This window comes from Bos javanicus, chromosome X, assembly GCF_032452875.1.
Source record: "Bos javanicus breed banteng chromosome X, ARS-OSU_banteng_1.0, whole genome shotgun sequence".
NCBI lineage: Eukaryota > Metazoa > Chordata > Mammalia > Artiodactyla > Bovidae > Bos > Bos javanicus.
This window is the reverse complement of record NC_083897.1, coordinates 81,767,629-81,784,051: the sequence shown is the minus strand read 5'-3', so window position 1 is coordinate 81,784,051 and position 16,423 is coordinate 81,767,629. Positions and strand designations below refer to the sequence as shown.

At 37.5% G+C, this 16,423-nt stretch overlaps 1 protein-coding gene across 2 annotated transcripts in view; it reads right to left on the bottom strand.

Annotated features, from left to right (window-relative positions):
• TEX11 (testis expressed 11) overlaps positions 1 to 16,423 on the bottom strand; it is a 203,776-nt gene that overhangs the window by 126,297 nt on the left and 61,056 nt on the right. For both annotated transcript variants that reach the window (XM_061409806.1, XM_061409807.1), the window contains exon 9: positions 5,626 to 5,711. In XM_061409806.1, the coding sequence (XP_061265790.1) occupies positions 5,626 to 5,711 (86 nt within the window). The remainder of the gene's footprint in view (positions 1 to 5,625; positions 5,712 to 16,423) is intronic.

Sequence of the window (16,423 nt, the reverse complement as noted above, 5' to 3'; positions counted from 1 at the left end):
ACAGAAGGACTTCACTGGAAGTCCAATGGTTTAGACTCCATGCTTCCAATGCAGGGGGTGTGGGTTTGATCCCTGGTCAGGGAACTAAGATCCAAAAACGTGCTGCATGGGCAAAAAAAATTTTTTTTAACTCAAATGAAAGTCTATTTTTCAAAAAACCATCACAGAACTCTCGCGACCCCATGAATCGCAGCACACCAGGCCTCCCTGTCCATCACCAACTCCCGGAGTTCACTCAAACTCATGTGCATAGAGTCAGTGATGCCATGCAGCCATCTCATCCTCTGTCGTCCCCTTCCCCTCCTGCCCCCAATCCCTCCCAGCATCAGTCTTTTCCAGTGAGTCAACTCTTCACATGAGGTGGCCAAAGTACTGGAGTTTCAGCTTCAGCATCATTCCTTCCAAAGAACACCTAGGACTGATCTCCTTTAGGAACACCTAGGACTGGTTGGATCTCCTTGCAGTCTAAGGGACTTGCAAGAGTCTTCTCCAACATCGCAGTTCAAAAGCATCAATTCTTCGGTGCTCAGCCTTCTTCACAGTCCAACTCTCACATCCATACATGACCACTGGAAAAACCATACCCTTGACTAGATGGACCTTTATTGGCAAAGTAATATCTCTGCTTTTTAATATGCTATCTAGGTTGGTCATAACTTTCCTTCCAAGGAGTAAGAGTCTTAATTTAATGGCTGCAATCACCATCTGCAGTGATTTTGGAGCCCAAAAAAATAAAGTCAAACACTGTTTCCACTGTTTCCCCATCTACTTCCCATGAAGTGGTGGGACCAGATGCCATGATCTTAGTTTTCTGGATGTTGAGCTTTAAGCCAACTTTTTCACTCTCCTCTTCCACTTTCATCAAGAGACTTTTTAGTTCCTTTTCACTTTCTGCCTTAAGGGTGGTATCATCTGCATATCTGAGATTATTGATATTTCTCCCAGCAATCTTGATTGCAGCTTGTGCTTCTTCCAGCCCAGCATTTCTCATAATGTACTCTGCATATAAGTGAAATAAGCAGGGTGATGATATACAGCCTTGACGTACTCCTTTTCCTATTTGGAACCAGTCTGTTGTTCCATGTCTAGTTCTAACTGTTGCTTCCTGACCTGCATATAGGTTTCTCAAGAGGCAGGTCAGGTGGTCTGGTATTCCCATCTCTTTCAGAATTTTCCAGTTTATTGTGATCCACACAGTCAAAGGCTTCGGCATAGTCAATAAAGCAGAAGTAGATGTTTTTCTGGAACTCTTGCTTTTTCGATGATCCAGCAGATGTTGGCAATTTGATCTCTGGTTCCTCTGCCTTTTCTAAAACCAGCTTGAACATCTGGAAGTTCACGGTTCACGTATTGCTGAAGCCTGGCTAGGAGAATTTTGAGCATTACTTTACTAGCGTATGAGATGAGTGCAATTGTGTGGTAGTTTGAACATTCTTTGGCATTGCCTTTCTTTGGGATTGGAATGAAAACTGACCTTTTCCAGTCCTGTGACCACTGCTGAGTTTTCCAAATTTGCTGGCATATTGAGTGCAGCACTTTCACAGCATCATCTTTCAGGATTTGAAATAGCTCAACTGGAATTCCATCACCTCCACTAGCTTTGTTCATAGTGATGCTTTCTAAGGCCCACTTGACTTCACATTCCAGGATGTCTGGCTCTAGGTCAGTGATCACACCATCGTGATTATCTGGGTCATGAAGATCTTTTCTGTACAGTTCTTCTGTGTATTCTTGCCACCTCTTCTTAGTATCTTCTGCTCCTAGCTTAAGGATTCCCAATTTCATTCATAATTACAGCAGCCTGTTTTAATCTGTGGCATCTCTAATCAGGAGATATAATCCAAAAAGTGTGGAAGAATTCAAGGAAAGCAGCAGCTATTTATGAAGTTTTTTACCAAAAGAAAAGGCTTGGGGGAGACAAAAACTAACAAGGTCCTAAACTGAGATCTGTGAACAAGAACTGAGGGAATGAAAAGGGCTTTATAAACAATACCCACTACCACCCTTTATGTCCTAGGCTTTTACTTCAACAGAATTCTAACACACTATAGCAATTTTGATCTCTTATCCTTTGTGTAAAGATGAGGGGTTTTCCTTTTAGACTGAAGACGTACTTTCAATTTGTACATAACTTCTAGCTTCAGATATTCACTATTTGCAAAAAAGTTAAGACTATAGAAAGTACGCTCACTTTCCATGCCCTCCTTCTACAACAAAATTCACAGAGAAGGGTGCTTAATTAGCAGCTATTTATTCCTGCTTGTATCACCAACTGCTCCCAACTGGTCCCAACATACAGATAATTAAAGTCCAAAGAAAAACTGACCCAAAGACTGGCATTATATGATAAAAGATGTGTTTGTCTCTGTAATATTTTTACCTGGGGAGTCAAGATGTAATCTGCATTTTATTTCATTTTGATAAATTTTGGAATAAACTAGTGTAGTGGCCATATTAGTGCCCGTTATCACCTAGTAATATCAAAAGCTACTGCCATTTATTGAGCAATTTTTATTTCCAAAGCATGTTACTAAACACTCTACTATATATGCATCATCATAATCAAAAAGTTGGTATCTAAAAATATGTATAACAATGTTGATAACTATATTTGCCTGTTTTTAAACTCATTAAAATACAGTCTTTTTCAAGGCATTTGATAATACCTCACTAAGTTATTTTTATATCCCAAAAAGATGTGGGAAAAAAACTGGAAGATTAAAATAATATATAATAACTAGGCCAAGAATTCAAGCCCTTCCTGTTTTCCTCAATCTCATTCTAGTGACAAGAATACAAAAGAGTCAAAAGATAGTGGTGCTCTATAAATTTGTTATTATGTAGTTTTTGATGAAAATATGACTGTGGGTCAAATAATGTTCTTAATAATTGTGTGTGTGTGTTTGTATGTGTGTGTGTAAGTCGCTCAGTCATGTCTGACTCTTTGTGACCCCATGGACTATGGAATTCTCTAGGGCTAATAATACAGCCACTAAACATACACTGAAAAATTGATGCTTTTGAAATGTGGTATTGGAAGACTCTTGAGAGTCCCTTGGACTGCAAGGAGATCCAACCAGTCCATCTTCAAGGAAATCAGTCCTGAATATTCATTGGAAGGATTGATGCTGAAGCTGAAACTCCAATACTTTGGCGACCTGATGCGAAGAACTGACCTGACACTGGGAAAGACTGAAGGTGGGAAGAGAAGGGGATGACAGAGGATGAGATGGTTGGATGGCATCACCAACTAGATGGACGTGAGTTTGAGTAAGCTCCAGGAGTTCGTGATGGACAGGGAAGCCTGGCATGATGCAGTCTATGGGGTCACAAAGAGTCGGACACAACTGAGAGACTGAACTGAACTGAACTGAACTGAAACATATAGTAAAAATCTGATACAGTTAGTTTACGATAGAAATATCAGTCATGTTCTATCACCATCATAGTTTCCTTCTATAAGGTTTTCTTAAAAAGATGATGACAGGTAAGAGGTCAACAATCCATGGCATATATGATAATAACCTACATGTTATGCCACTTCAGCCTAAGTCTACTCTTATAAACCACTTCCTAGAGAATATTCATGTTCATATTTATTCCTGGCATAAACTACAGGCTCACCTCCATAGTGTTAATCTTCCAGAAGCCATCCATGGCACCATAACATCCTTTTTTCTTATTTTGTCCCTCCCATTTCTGTCCCTTTGGCATACTAATCTTTGATAGGTTGATGCCATCTTTCTGAGTGCTCCTCCTTAAAATATTGCCAAATCTTGGAGTAGAACTTACTCTTTATCCACTTTATAAAAAGACTGCTCATTTAAAGGAAACCTGTGGTGTGGAGATTCCTTAAAAAACTGGAAATAGAACTGCCATACGACCCAGCTGGGCATACACACTGAGGAAACCAGAAATGAAAGAGACATGTGTATCCCAATGTTCATCAAGCACTGTTTACAAGAGCCAGGACATGGAAGCAACCTAGATGCCCATCGCCAGACGAATGGATAAGAAAGCTGTGGTACATATACCCAATGGAGTATTACTCAGCCATTAAAAAGAATGCATTTAAATCGGTTCTAATGAGGTGGATGAAACTGGGGCCTATTATACAGAGTGAAGTAAGGCAGAAAGAAAAACACCAATACAGTATATTAATGCACATATATAGAATTTAGAAAGATGGTAACAATGACTCTATATATGAGACAGCAAAAGAGACACAGATGTAAAGAACAGACTTTTGGACTCTGTGGGAAAAGGTGAGGGTGGGATGATTTGAGAGAATAGCACTGAAACATGTATATTACCATATGTGAAATAGATCGCCAGACCAGGTTCGATGCATAAGACAGGGTGCTCAGGGCTGGTGTACTGGGACAACCCTGAGGGATGGGATGGGGAGGGAGGTGGGAGGGGGGGTTCAGGATAAGGGACACATGTACACCCATGGCTGATTCATGTGAATGTATGGCAAAAACCACTATAATATTGTAAAATAATTAGCCTCCAATTAAAATAAATTAATTTAACCAAATAAGTAAATAAATAAAGGAAACCTGTGGTAAACCTACATTAAACTAGTTAGTTCCTTTGGTATACTTTTAATAATTCAGTTTATAAAGTGTGATTTATAATAAAAATTGCAGGTATATCCCACTTGTGTGAAGCAGTCTACATTGAGACAAGTATATCTCTTATAACTGCATAAGCCTGTTCTGTCATAGTTCTTTATAGAGTTTAATCAATCTGTGGGCCCAAAAAAGTCTTTTATACAAACTATTTGCATAAATATTTTATTAGAAATATATATGCCTGTGAGGACTATAATCTTAATGATATTTCTATTTATTTCATTAATGGCAAATGTAATTTTCACTAGTTAAACTAACAAGAGGCTATCTCCAAATAACTATAATTAACTCGATACTCAGAGAAGGGAAACATTTAGTGAATTAATTTAATATATTTTACCCCATAATCCCCTGATATTCAAAGCACTTTATGTAACATCTACAGAAAAATGTTTTTCACAAAAATTCATTTAACCAGCAATTACTGAGTATCTACCATGTGTCAGAACCTGTACTGGGCATAGGTATTAAGTGAAACACAGGATTCTTGCATATGAGTGCTACATTTTTTCACTATTCCTTTGATATTTCCAGATTCAACACAATAGTACAAATCTTAGTATAGTAATAAGCATATAATAAGTGCTTAATATATATTTACTTGAATATTGTTAAAATACCAAAATTCATTTAAGAATAATAATTTTAGCTGATCTTCCTATTTACCCACCTGCCCTTATACTCTTGGGTAGCAGACACCAATATATACACCAAAGCAAAAAATAAAGTTTTCCATATTCTTGTTGGAAATACAAAGGAGGAATGGACACAGAAGATGCTCTTTATGTTAGTATTAAGAATAGAATATACTTTTCTATCAACTGGAAACATACAAGAATAAACAATACATGTTAAAAGAGTAAATAAATTTAGCATGTTGGCTTTTGAAATTAGAAAATATTTAAACTTCCAAAGTACCCCATGCTAAGTATTAACTGAACTCTATGATAATAATCGTGAATTTACATTCATTATTTTTTTATATTACCTAAGCCAGAAACAACTTTCTTCATATTTATTCTCCCTGTAGGTTTGTAGTCCAAAGTTGTAACAGACAGTATGAAGATAACAAACCTGCAATATAAAAAACAAATAAACAAGATATGTCAGATTTGTGATTCTTTTAACATTAAAAAATTTATGGCATTTCAGAGTCTTTAAGACATTAAGTATTCTGTACATCAAAATAACCAATAACCCACTCATCCTTGGGCTTCCCTGATAGCTCAGTTGGTAAAGAATCTGCCTGCAATGCAGGAGACCCCGGTTCAATTCGTGGGTCAGGCAGATCCAATGGAGAAGGGATAGGCTATCCACTCCAGTACTCTTGGGCTTCCCTTGTGGGTCAGCTGGTAAAGAATCTGGCTGCAGTGCGGGAGACCTGGGTTCGATCCCTGGGTTGGGAAGATCCCCTGGAGAAGGGAAAGGCTACCCACTCCAGTATTCTGGCTTGGAGAATTACATGGACTGTATATAGTCCATGGGGTCACAAAGAGTCGGACACGACTGAGCAACTTTCACCTTCACTCATCCTTAACAAAACTTCTCAATTTATATAAAGAGGAGCTAAAAGTATTCAGGGTGTGGCATGAGTTACATATGGAAAAGTAATAATTACTAGTTGAACTTGAAAGGTTCTTTGTAACAGAAAATGGGGAAACCAATCATTGCCCAGCAAAAGAACAGGCCACTGTAGGCTGCCAGATTTTTTAAAAAGCATTAGAAAAGAGTATATGCAAAGAAAACAAAATCACTACTGAAGGGGGAAAAAATGAATATCTTTCAAAATTAAGACAATTAAAAATAATTCTAAAGTTCAAAGCACTATCTAGTTATAAGACTTATCTAGAAATAATTAATTTGGGGCTTCCCAAGTGGCTCATTGGTGAAGAATCTGCCTGCCAATGTAGGAGACACATGTTTGATTCCTGATTCAGGAAGGCTCATGTGCCTCGGAGCAACTAAGCCCATGTGCCACAACTCTAGAGCCCAGGAGCCACATCTACTGAGTCCACATGCCACAACTACTAAAGCCTGCGCACCCTAGAACCCGTGCTCTGAAACAAGAGAAGCTCCCACATTGAGAAGCCCATGCACCACAGCTAGACAGTAGCCCCCACTTGCTGCAATGAGATAAAAGCCCACACAGCAATGAAGACCCAGAACAGCCAAAATAAATAAAATTATTTTTTTAAAGAATTAATGTGTCTCTTAATAACAACAAAAATTTTCTTTACCTAAATTACAACTGAGATGAAAGTAGAAACAGTATGTGAATGATGCCATAGGAAAATACTCTTACAGATTATTAACCAGCATCTCAGTCCTTGTATCAACAATGTCATATCTTATAGAATTTGGTGGCAGATTCATTTTGATATTTGGCAAAACTAATACAATTATGTAAAGTTTAAAAATAAAATTAAAAAAAAAATACTGGGAAATGGCATAAAAGAAAAAATTTAATTCTAATAATTTATCCAAATATTCCCCCAGTATTTATAGAAATCATCTATCCAGAATCTGTCATACCCATATAAAGGAATCTTTTATATAAGTTTTACCTGAGTAAGACTACAGAGGCAGATCCTGAGGCAAGTTATTCATAAGGAATATGTAAACAGCTGTCTTGCTTCAAATGTTTCCCTTTGAAATTTTGTACACTACATTAAGAAAGTAGAAGTTCAATATGCGTGCCTGAGTACATCAGACCTACTGTATATTTAAATCCAAACTAAAGAATAGTCTTGGTAATGTGGGCCTGGCAAGAATCCAGAAGTATTTAAATGCATTCTCAACATTTTAACAGAAAAAGCTTAACTCATTACATGCCCCAGATCCCATAGGTGCACACAGGGCCACACCAATTATACAGCTATACTGGAATAATGCAGCTTGTACCCACTTGCTGCAGAAAGGCTTGCAACTAACTTATACAGAGAAAAATGGAAAGTAAAACTTTTGATGAACATTAAATATACTGAGTCTTTATCCAATTTCCTCAGTGTTTTCTTTTTTTCTGCCCTCACAATTCTTTCAAGTGTACTTACATTAAATGCTACTTTCTAGGGGAGAAAAGAATACCAAATAATAACAAATTTATAAGACCAAACCTTGTTGTTTTTGTTGTGGTTTGGTCACTAAGTCATGTCCAACTGTTTTGTGACCACATGGACCATAGCCTGCCAAGCTCCTCTGTCCATGGGATTTTCCAGGCAAAAATACTGGAGTGGGTTGCAATTTCCTTCTCCAGGGGATTGTCCCAACCCAAGAATCAAACTCACAGCTCAGATTCTTTACCACTGAGCTACCTGTGAAGCTCAAGACCAAACCTACAAAATACTAAAATATCTAACATTTTAAATACACTAATTTAGTATAATAAATATACTAAGAGATCTGTAACATATTTCACTGTAATGATCAAAAAATCTTTTAATTATCAATAATGTTCCCTTCACTCATTCATTTATAAAATAAACAATATTATAAATAAAATAAAAATATTTATGAATAATAAATATTTACTAAACATGTTCTATCTATAATGTGAGGGTGTTAGTCGCTCAACTGTGTCCAACTCTTTGTGACCCCATGGACTGGGGTCTGCCAGGCTCCTCTATCCATGGGATTTTCCAAGCAAGAATACTGGAGTGGGTTGCCATTCCCTTATCCAGGGGATCTTCCTGACCCAGGGATCGAACCCAGGTCTCCCACATTTCAGGCAGACTCTCTACCATCTGAGCCACTAGGGAATTTCTATGAAAGTGAAAGTGAAGTCACTCAGTTGTGTCCGACTCTTTGCAACCCCGTGGACTGTAGCCCACCAGGCTCCTCCGTCCATGGGATTCTACAGGCAAAAATACTGGAGTGGGTTGCCATTTCCTTCTCCAGGGGATCTTCCTGACCCAGGGATCGAACCCAGGTCTCAAACCCAGGGAATATCTATAATATTAGGCAATATTAAAGATACATCAATGAACAAAACAGACAAAGATCCCTATCCTCATGAAATATTTATAATGGGGTATTAAATACTAAGATCTATACAAATATCTCTTTTAAAAATACTTTCCTGGCCTTCCATGCAGTGGTAACATCTCACTTTGCAAGTAATATACAATTGCAAGTAATACAAAGATGGTAGATCTGTAAGTCTATTGTATATTGGTCATATAGAAATGGACTTATGAGACTAGAACTATGGAATCTCTAGAACCTCTAGCCACTGTTACATCTCTGGCCCAGAAATGACAGATCCAACCAAATACCTACTTTACAATGCCAAGATTAGACTATACAGATGATTTTTAAAACTCACTTAGATACTGCAGCTAAAAATGACTTTGATCACTAACTTTTGAGTTCAATACAAGACTTTTTATTTTTAATTAACCAGATAATTTCATTTCTGTATATTACTTTGTAAATTAGATTCTTAAAATAGAGAAAAAGCAGACCTATTATTTTCATTCCAAGCTATTTTCCTTTGTGATTTTGTTGTCTTTTAAACATTTATAGATCATGCATTTTTACATTTTGTTAAAGTATAATAGTGTAGCAATAATTAAATGATAATTGCTTGACTGCCGGGGTCCAGCCCCGGCTGATCCAGAGTATTTGAAGGGGAGACGGCGTCGGCAACTATTTAAATATTCATCAAAGATATAGAGAGTAATAGAATGAGGATAGCTCAGCAGGAAAATTCAGTGGAGAAAAGAGGCAGAGTAGCTTGGTTTATGCAGAAAATCAATATAACCTGTGACACCAGGTTATCTCTGACCACGGAGGCCACAGGCGCCCTCTCAAATAGCGGAAGGTGCCACACCTTAGACACCTTCTCGAGTGGGTCTTAGAAGCGCAGGCAAATAAATGGTCGCAGAGGACCTCTGAGCTCCAGATGGAGACTCAGCTGGAAATTGAGGAGAAGAATGACATGGGGAGACCAAGCTTTGGTGAGCAAAGCCCATAGCTTTATTTTCAACAGGGGTTTTTATACCCTAAGTTACACATAGAGGATAATAGGGGATGTGAAATCATGCAAAGTCAGCAGTCTTTGATCCTTATCAAAAACTAGGGTTTCTTTCCTACAAATTTATCGTATACAAATGGTTTAGGTGATTTACATCATCTTCTGGCCAGAAGGCCTATTAACATTTTATGACTCTTGACAAAGGTTTGTCAACCTTAAGACTTATTTTCTCTAAGAGTAATTATTTTAAGGTTTGGCGCCATCTTCCGAAGGTGTTAGATAAAACTGCATTCCTATAGGGCAGAAGTGCAATGGGTTTACAACAAAGGAAAGAATTTATTACCTTAAGGGTCTAAAGTTGCTAACACCAAGGCCACTACTTATTTTTTCTACATACCAAGTATATTAATTAATACACATTCAAGGATACAATACAGGGGATGTGGAAACTTGGCAGCAAGCATTGGCTCATCAATGAAATCTTTTACTAGTTTTATTCTGACAGTTTCTAACTCTCTGAGAGGCTCTAAGCTATTTGAATATCTTAAGCTTCCCGTGCCTCTCTCGAGGCTGGGAGACTGTAAACAATCATATGCATAGCTGTAGGAGTCTGGGTAAACTTGTCAGGAGAGTTAGAGAGCTATCTGAGGGGTTTAGATTTAAACACTCCTAATGCCCAGGAACTTTATTAATTGGAGCTGTAAGTTAACTCTTTGTCAGAGAGAGCGAGATGGTGGTGGGGGACAGCCCCCAGTAAAGTCAGAGGGGAGAGCACAAAGCAATAAAGTAGGCAGACTCTGGTTTTTTGGGGTAGATGCTCGAGAATATCCAGGGGGACTCCTGAGGCTCGATCCTGCCTTTGCGTATGCCGAGCCTCCTTCCTCATAACCTCTGTCACGAGTGGAGTGCCTCTCGCCAGCTCCCAGCACCTGACTTTCTTCCTTAATGGCTTTAGGACATGTATCTTCCAATCCCTCCCTTACTCAGCTTTCTCTAACCCTCAGATATCTCAGTAATAATAAACTCATTAGTCATTAGTTACTTCTCTTGGTGCTCTAAGAAAAAATTTTCCAAACACTTTATTTCTTTGCCTCTAAACAACAATACAGCAGTACCTTCTGCCATTATGTCAACATCTTAGATAATTCTTAATCTAGTTTTGGGATACAGGAAGGATGTATCAGAAAACAAGAAAGGTGGCTTATATAATTCATTAACTCCTTTTAAGTGACTAACACTACAGTTAGCTCCTCTCCAACCTTTATCTGGTCATTTCCTCTCGCAAGACTTCTTGCCCTAGATTTTCAAGTCTCATCTAAATCTTAAGTTCATCAAAAGCACACAAAACAATTTCATTGACCTTTAGAATGAAAATATTTCTAACAGTATAGCTTTATCAATCATCTTCTAAATATAAACTCTTAACTATGAACTTCAAGGTCTTTTACTGGTAGCCCCATTCTGACAAAGGCATAGTTAATTACTTTTCTGTTACATATCCTCGAAACCTCTAATTCAGTCTATCCCCTGCCCTCTACATTTGCTTTTCTCTTTATCAACTCTAACTCTGAGCAAGATACCACAAGTTTCCTTTCCCTAACCACTACCTGAGTCTCCTTTCATATTTTTCAATATCCAGTTCACTGTCCATTTACTCTACAAAGCATATTAAAGAGAAGTCTCTATCCTCTACTAATTTATAACGTCAAATAGATAGCAACAAAGATAATGACAAAAGAAGCAGATAGTAAAAAACATGCAAACAATCCAAGAAATTTTACAGATAAAATTATCAGAATTCACAAGATTTCAGAGAAGTTGTTGATATTAAACAAACATTTAAAAGCATCTGCAATGACAACCAACTCAACAATGTAAACTTTAAGATATCACTATCCCTGGTGGCTCAGATGGTAAAGAATCTGCCTGCAATGCGGGAGAGCTGGGTTTGATCCTTGGATCAGGAAGATCCCCTGGAGAAAGCAATGGCTACCCACTCCAGTATTCTTGCCTGGGGAATTCCATGGATAGAAGAGGCTACAGTCCATGGGATCCCAAAGAGTCAGAAACGACTGAGCAACACACACACACACACACACACATGACAACAGTTTATTGTCAAATATCTTTATGAAGAAAATTGACTCTATAAGGAATATGGAAGAATAAAAGGCCCAGAACAGCTAAAACAATGCTGAAGAAGAATAAAGTTAAAGAACTTATGCTATCAAGACTACTGAATTGAATAACGCCCGCCTCCCAAAATTCAGGTCCATCTGGAACCAGTGAATGTCTTTATTTGGAAATAGGGTCTTTGTAGTGTCATCAAGGAAAACTGGATTAGGGTGTATCCTAAATCCAACATGACTGTCTTTATAATGGCAGCACTCAAAAATAATACGGATAAAATGCAATTTTAAAAATGTTCATTTAACCCACAGGAAGGTGGGAAAATTAAACATGAAATAAAAAACAGAGAAAACAAAAAAGCCAGCATTACATTCCTGTTAAAAATGTCAGACTGAGCACACACAATTACCTCTGCTCCCTCCTAACACCCCAGTAAAATGACAATAAAAGAAAACTTATTAGCTGTGGTAAAAAGCACATAACAAAATGTACCATCTCTATCATTTTTAAGTGTACTATTTGGTAGTGTTATAGACTATACTCATATTGCTGTGTAACAGATCTCCAGAATTATTTCATCTTCCAAAACTGAAACTCTTTACCCACTGATTAATAACCCTTCATTTGCCCCTGCCAAAACCACTGGCAATCACAATTCTATTTTCTCTTCCTGTGAGTTTGACTACTTTAGATATTTCATATAAGGGAAATCATCAAGTATTTGGATTTTGTGACTGTTATTTCACTTAGTATAGCATCCTCAAGGCTCATCCATGTTGTAGTAGTTTATCAGAGCTCTTTCCTTTTTAAGAGTAAATAATATTTCACTGTGTTTTTTGCAATCTACTCATTTGTCAATTAACACTTGTGTTGCTTCTACCTCTTGTGAATAATGATGCAAGGAACATGGGTGTGTGCAAGTATTTCTTCAAAAACCTGCTTTCAGTTCTATTGGACATATACCCAGAATGGGATTGCTGGCTTATACAGTGATTCTATTTTTTGAAGAACTGTCATACTGTTTTCTATAGAATCTACATCAGTTTACAATCTCCACATCCAATTTCTCCACATCCTTATCAACATCTGTTATTTTGTTGTTTTGACTGTCCTGTAGTGTGAGGCAATATCTCATTGTGATTTTGATTTCCTTTTCCCCAATGATTAGTGATAGTCGCATCTTTTCATATGCTTGTTGGCCATGTATATCTTTGGAGAAATATCTATTCTGGTTCTTTGTTTTTTGTTGTTGTGGAAATTCTTTGTGTATTTTGGATATTAACCACTTATCAGAAATATATGACTTGCAAATATTTTCCCATTTCATAGGTTGGCTTTTCACCCTGTTGATTGTTTCCTTTGATGTACATAAGTTTTAAACTTAATGTTGTCACTTTTGTTCATTTTTGCTTTTGCTGCCCATGCTTCTGGTGCATATCTAAGAAATCACTGCCAAATCCAATGTCATAAGGTTTTTCTCCTATGTTTTCTTCTAGGAATTTTATAGTTTTAACTCTTACATTTAGATTCTTCAATCTACTTTGAGTTAACTTTTGTATATGGTGTAAGCTATGGCTCCAACTTCATTCTCTGCATTTATGTATTTATATAGTTTTCCCACAGCCATCTGTTGGAGAGACTGCTGTTTCCCCACTGAGTGGCCTTGGCATACCTATTGAAGATCATTTGACTATATACACAAGAGTTTATTTCTAGGCTCTCTACTCTGTTTTATTAGCCTCCATGTCTATCTTTATGTCAGTACCACAGTGTTTAGATTGTTTTCGCCTTACAATATGCTTTGAAATCAAGACGTATGAGGCCTCCAAATTTACTCTTCATTTTCAAGATTGTTTTACCTATTCAAGTTCCCTTGAAATTCCGTACAAATTTTAGGATGGTTTTTCTATTTCTGCAAAACATGTCATTGAGATTATGATAGGGATGACATTGAGGTTGTAGATAGTTTTGAGCAGTATGGATATTGTAACAATAGTAAGCCTTCTAAGTCATAAACATGGGATGTTTTTCCATGTATTTGTGTCTGCTTTAATTTCTTCCATCAGTTTTTTAAAAAGTTTTCAGTGTACAAGTCTTTCACCTCCTTGGGTAAATTTATTCTTCACTATTCCATTCTTCTGATGCTATTAAGTTAAAAAAAATACAAATAGACTAGGATAAAGACAATATGATAGCAGACCAAGACCAATGTAATTTTGGAAGCTAGAAAAGAGATGGTAAATTAGTAAATGACCTAATAGACATGAGAAAGCAGAATGCTATGCTAGCAATAGGGAAATCTGAAAATCCAGTTTATATTTCTAAATCCTCCTCCAAAATTTAGCAGTTAGCACCCCAGGTACATTACAAAAGTGGAGCTAAAAATAGGAGGATTGGTTAAAAGTCTCTTTAAAAAGGAGTTAGACCTCAAGTCTCTCTCCTCACTCCATCAGACAAGCAATTATCCTTCCATGATCCTACCAACAGACTACAGGGGGCAAAACTGAAGGCCTCTGAACTTGGAAAGATGAGGCACAGTTGAGAATAAGGGTGCTATAGTGAAAAGAGGATGCTCAAGTAAAAATTTACACATTGACTATCAAGACCCAAGTCTGTTTCCTCCTCCTTGACTCCAGAACCCAGGAGGCCAGGTATTGATTCACTAAGGAGTAGTCTGGAAGAGGAATTTGACCAACCCAAGAGAAAAGAAACAAGGACACTGAAATCAGCAAAGAGGTCATCTTGCAAATCAGCTCATCCAGAACATCTTACAGAGAGAACCCAGAGCTTCCAATGAGATCTTTAGTGTTTTGTTATTATTATAAATGTAAGCATCCAGTGATAATCAAAGGCAGAGACAAAACACATGCATACATACATACAGGAAAAAAAATCACCTTGGAGAAAACAGATGCAGAGAAAAAAACAGGGGAGATGAATCTATCAATATCTTCTGAGAGAGAATAAAATATTGCAACCCTGAAGTAAGAACAAGATGCTATGAAAATAGAATATTCATAAAAATAAAAGGAGCTTTTGGAAGTTAAAAGCATGATATCAAAATGAAAAATTCATGAGAACACTTAGAAAATAAAACTGAGAAAATCACCTAAATAGTAAAATAAAATGAAAAGGACATGGAAAACAGGTAAGAAAATATAGAACATTAAGAAACTAATCTAGGAAATCTAACATCTTAAAACAAGCACTCTTGAAACAGAAAATAGAGAAGAGTACATCAACAAAATGAGTAACTAAGAAAACAGAATTACTACATTGAAATGGATTTTTCAAGTGCCCATAAAAATTAATACAAAAAGATACACACCAAGACACTTCATGAAATTTTAAAACACTGGATACAAGAAGACTCATTTCTAATTAAGAGAGAAAAAGCACAGTGGTTAAGAGCAAGGACACTGGAGTCTCACTAAATTTGAATCCAGTTTTCAGCACTTACTGCATATCCTTGGTCAAGCTCCTAAAACCCTTTAAAAAATTACCTCAGTCATCATCTGTATGATGGGGAAAATAATATTCATTCTACAAGGTTGTCACAAGGTTATTGTGAAGGTTAAATGAATTCATATTTACAAAATGCTGAGACTCATGCCTGGCACATAGTAATGGTACATCAGTGTTGGTTATCCTCATTATGCAAATTTCCAAAGCAAAAAATCATGTTTTATACAAAAGATGAAGAATCAGAAGAGTGAGTGACATCAGAGAAAATGACACAGTAGGGAACTCCAAGGATCTGGCCTTCGAAAGAAACACTAACAAAAGTAATTTTTTAACTGCCAGAAAAGAAGCGTTGCTGCTGCTGCTGCTAAGTCACTTCAGTAGTGTCCGACTCTGTGCGACCCCATAGACAGCAGCCCACCAGGTTCCCCCGTCCCTGGGATTCTCCAGGCAAGAACACTGGAGTGGCTTGCCATTTCCTTCTCCAATGCATGAAAGTGAAAAGTGAAAGTGAAATCACTCAGTCGTGTCTGACTCTTAGCGACCCCATGGACTGTAGCCTACCAGGATCCTCTGTCCATGGGATTCTCCAGGCAAGAATACTGGAGTGGGTTGCCATTTCCTTCTCCAAAGATCACAGCATCCAGTCCCATTACTTCATGGCAAATAAGTGAGGAAACAATGGAAATAGTGGCATATTTTATTTTCCTGGGCTCCAAAATCACTGCAGACAGTGACTGCAGCCATGAAATTAAAAGATGTTTCCTTATTGGGAAAAAAGCTATGACAACCCTAGACAGCATATTAAAAAGCAGAGATACCACTTTGCCAACAAAGGTCCACACAGTCAAAGCTATGGTTTTTCCAGCAGCCATGTATGGATGTAAGAGTTGAACCATAAAAAAGGCTGAAGGTAAAAGTGAAAGTCAGTCATGTTCAACTCTTTCATTCTTAGGTCAGAATACTGGAGTGGGTAGCCTTCCCCTTCTCCAGGCCATCTTTCCCACCCAGGGAACAAACCCAGGTCTCCCACATTGCAGGCAGATTCTTTACCAGCTGAGCCACAAGGGAAGCCCAAGAATACTAGAGTGGGTAGCCTATCCCTTCTCAAGCAAATGTTCCTGACCCAGGAATCAAACCAGGATCTCTTGCATTGCAGGCAGATTCTTTACCAACTGAGCTATCAGGGAAGCCCCAAAGAAGGATGAGCACCAAAGAATTT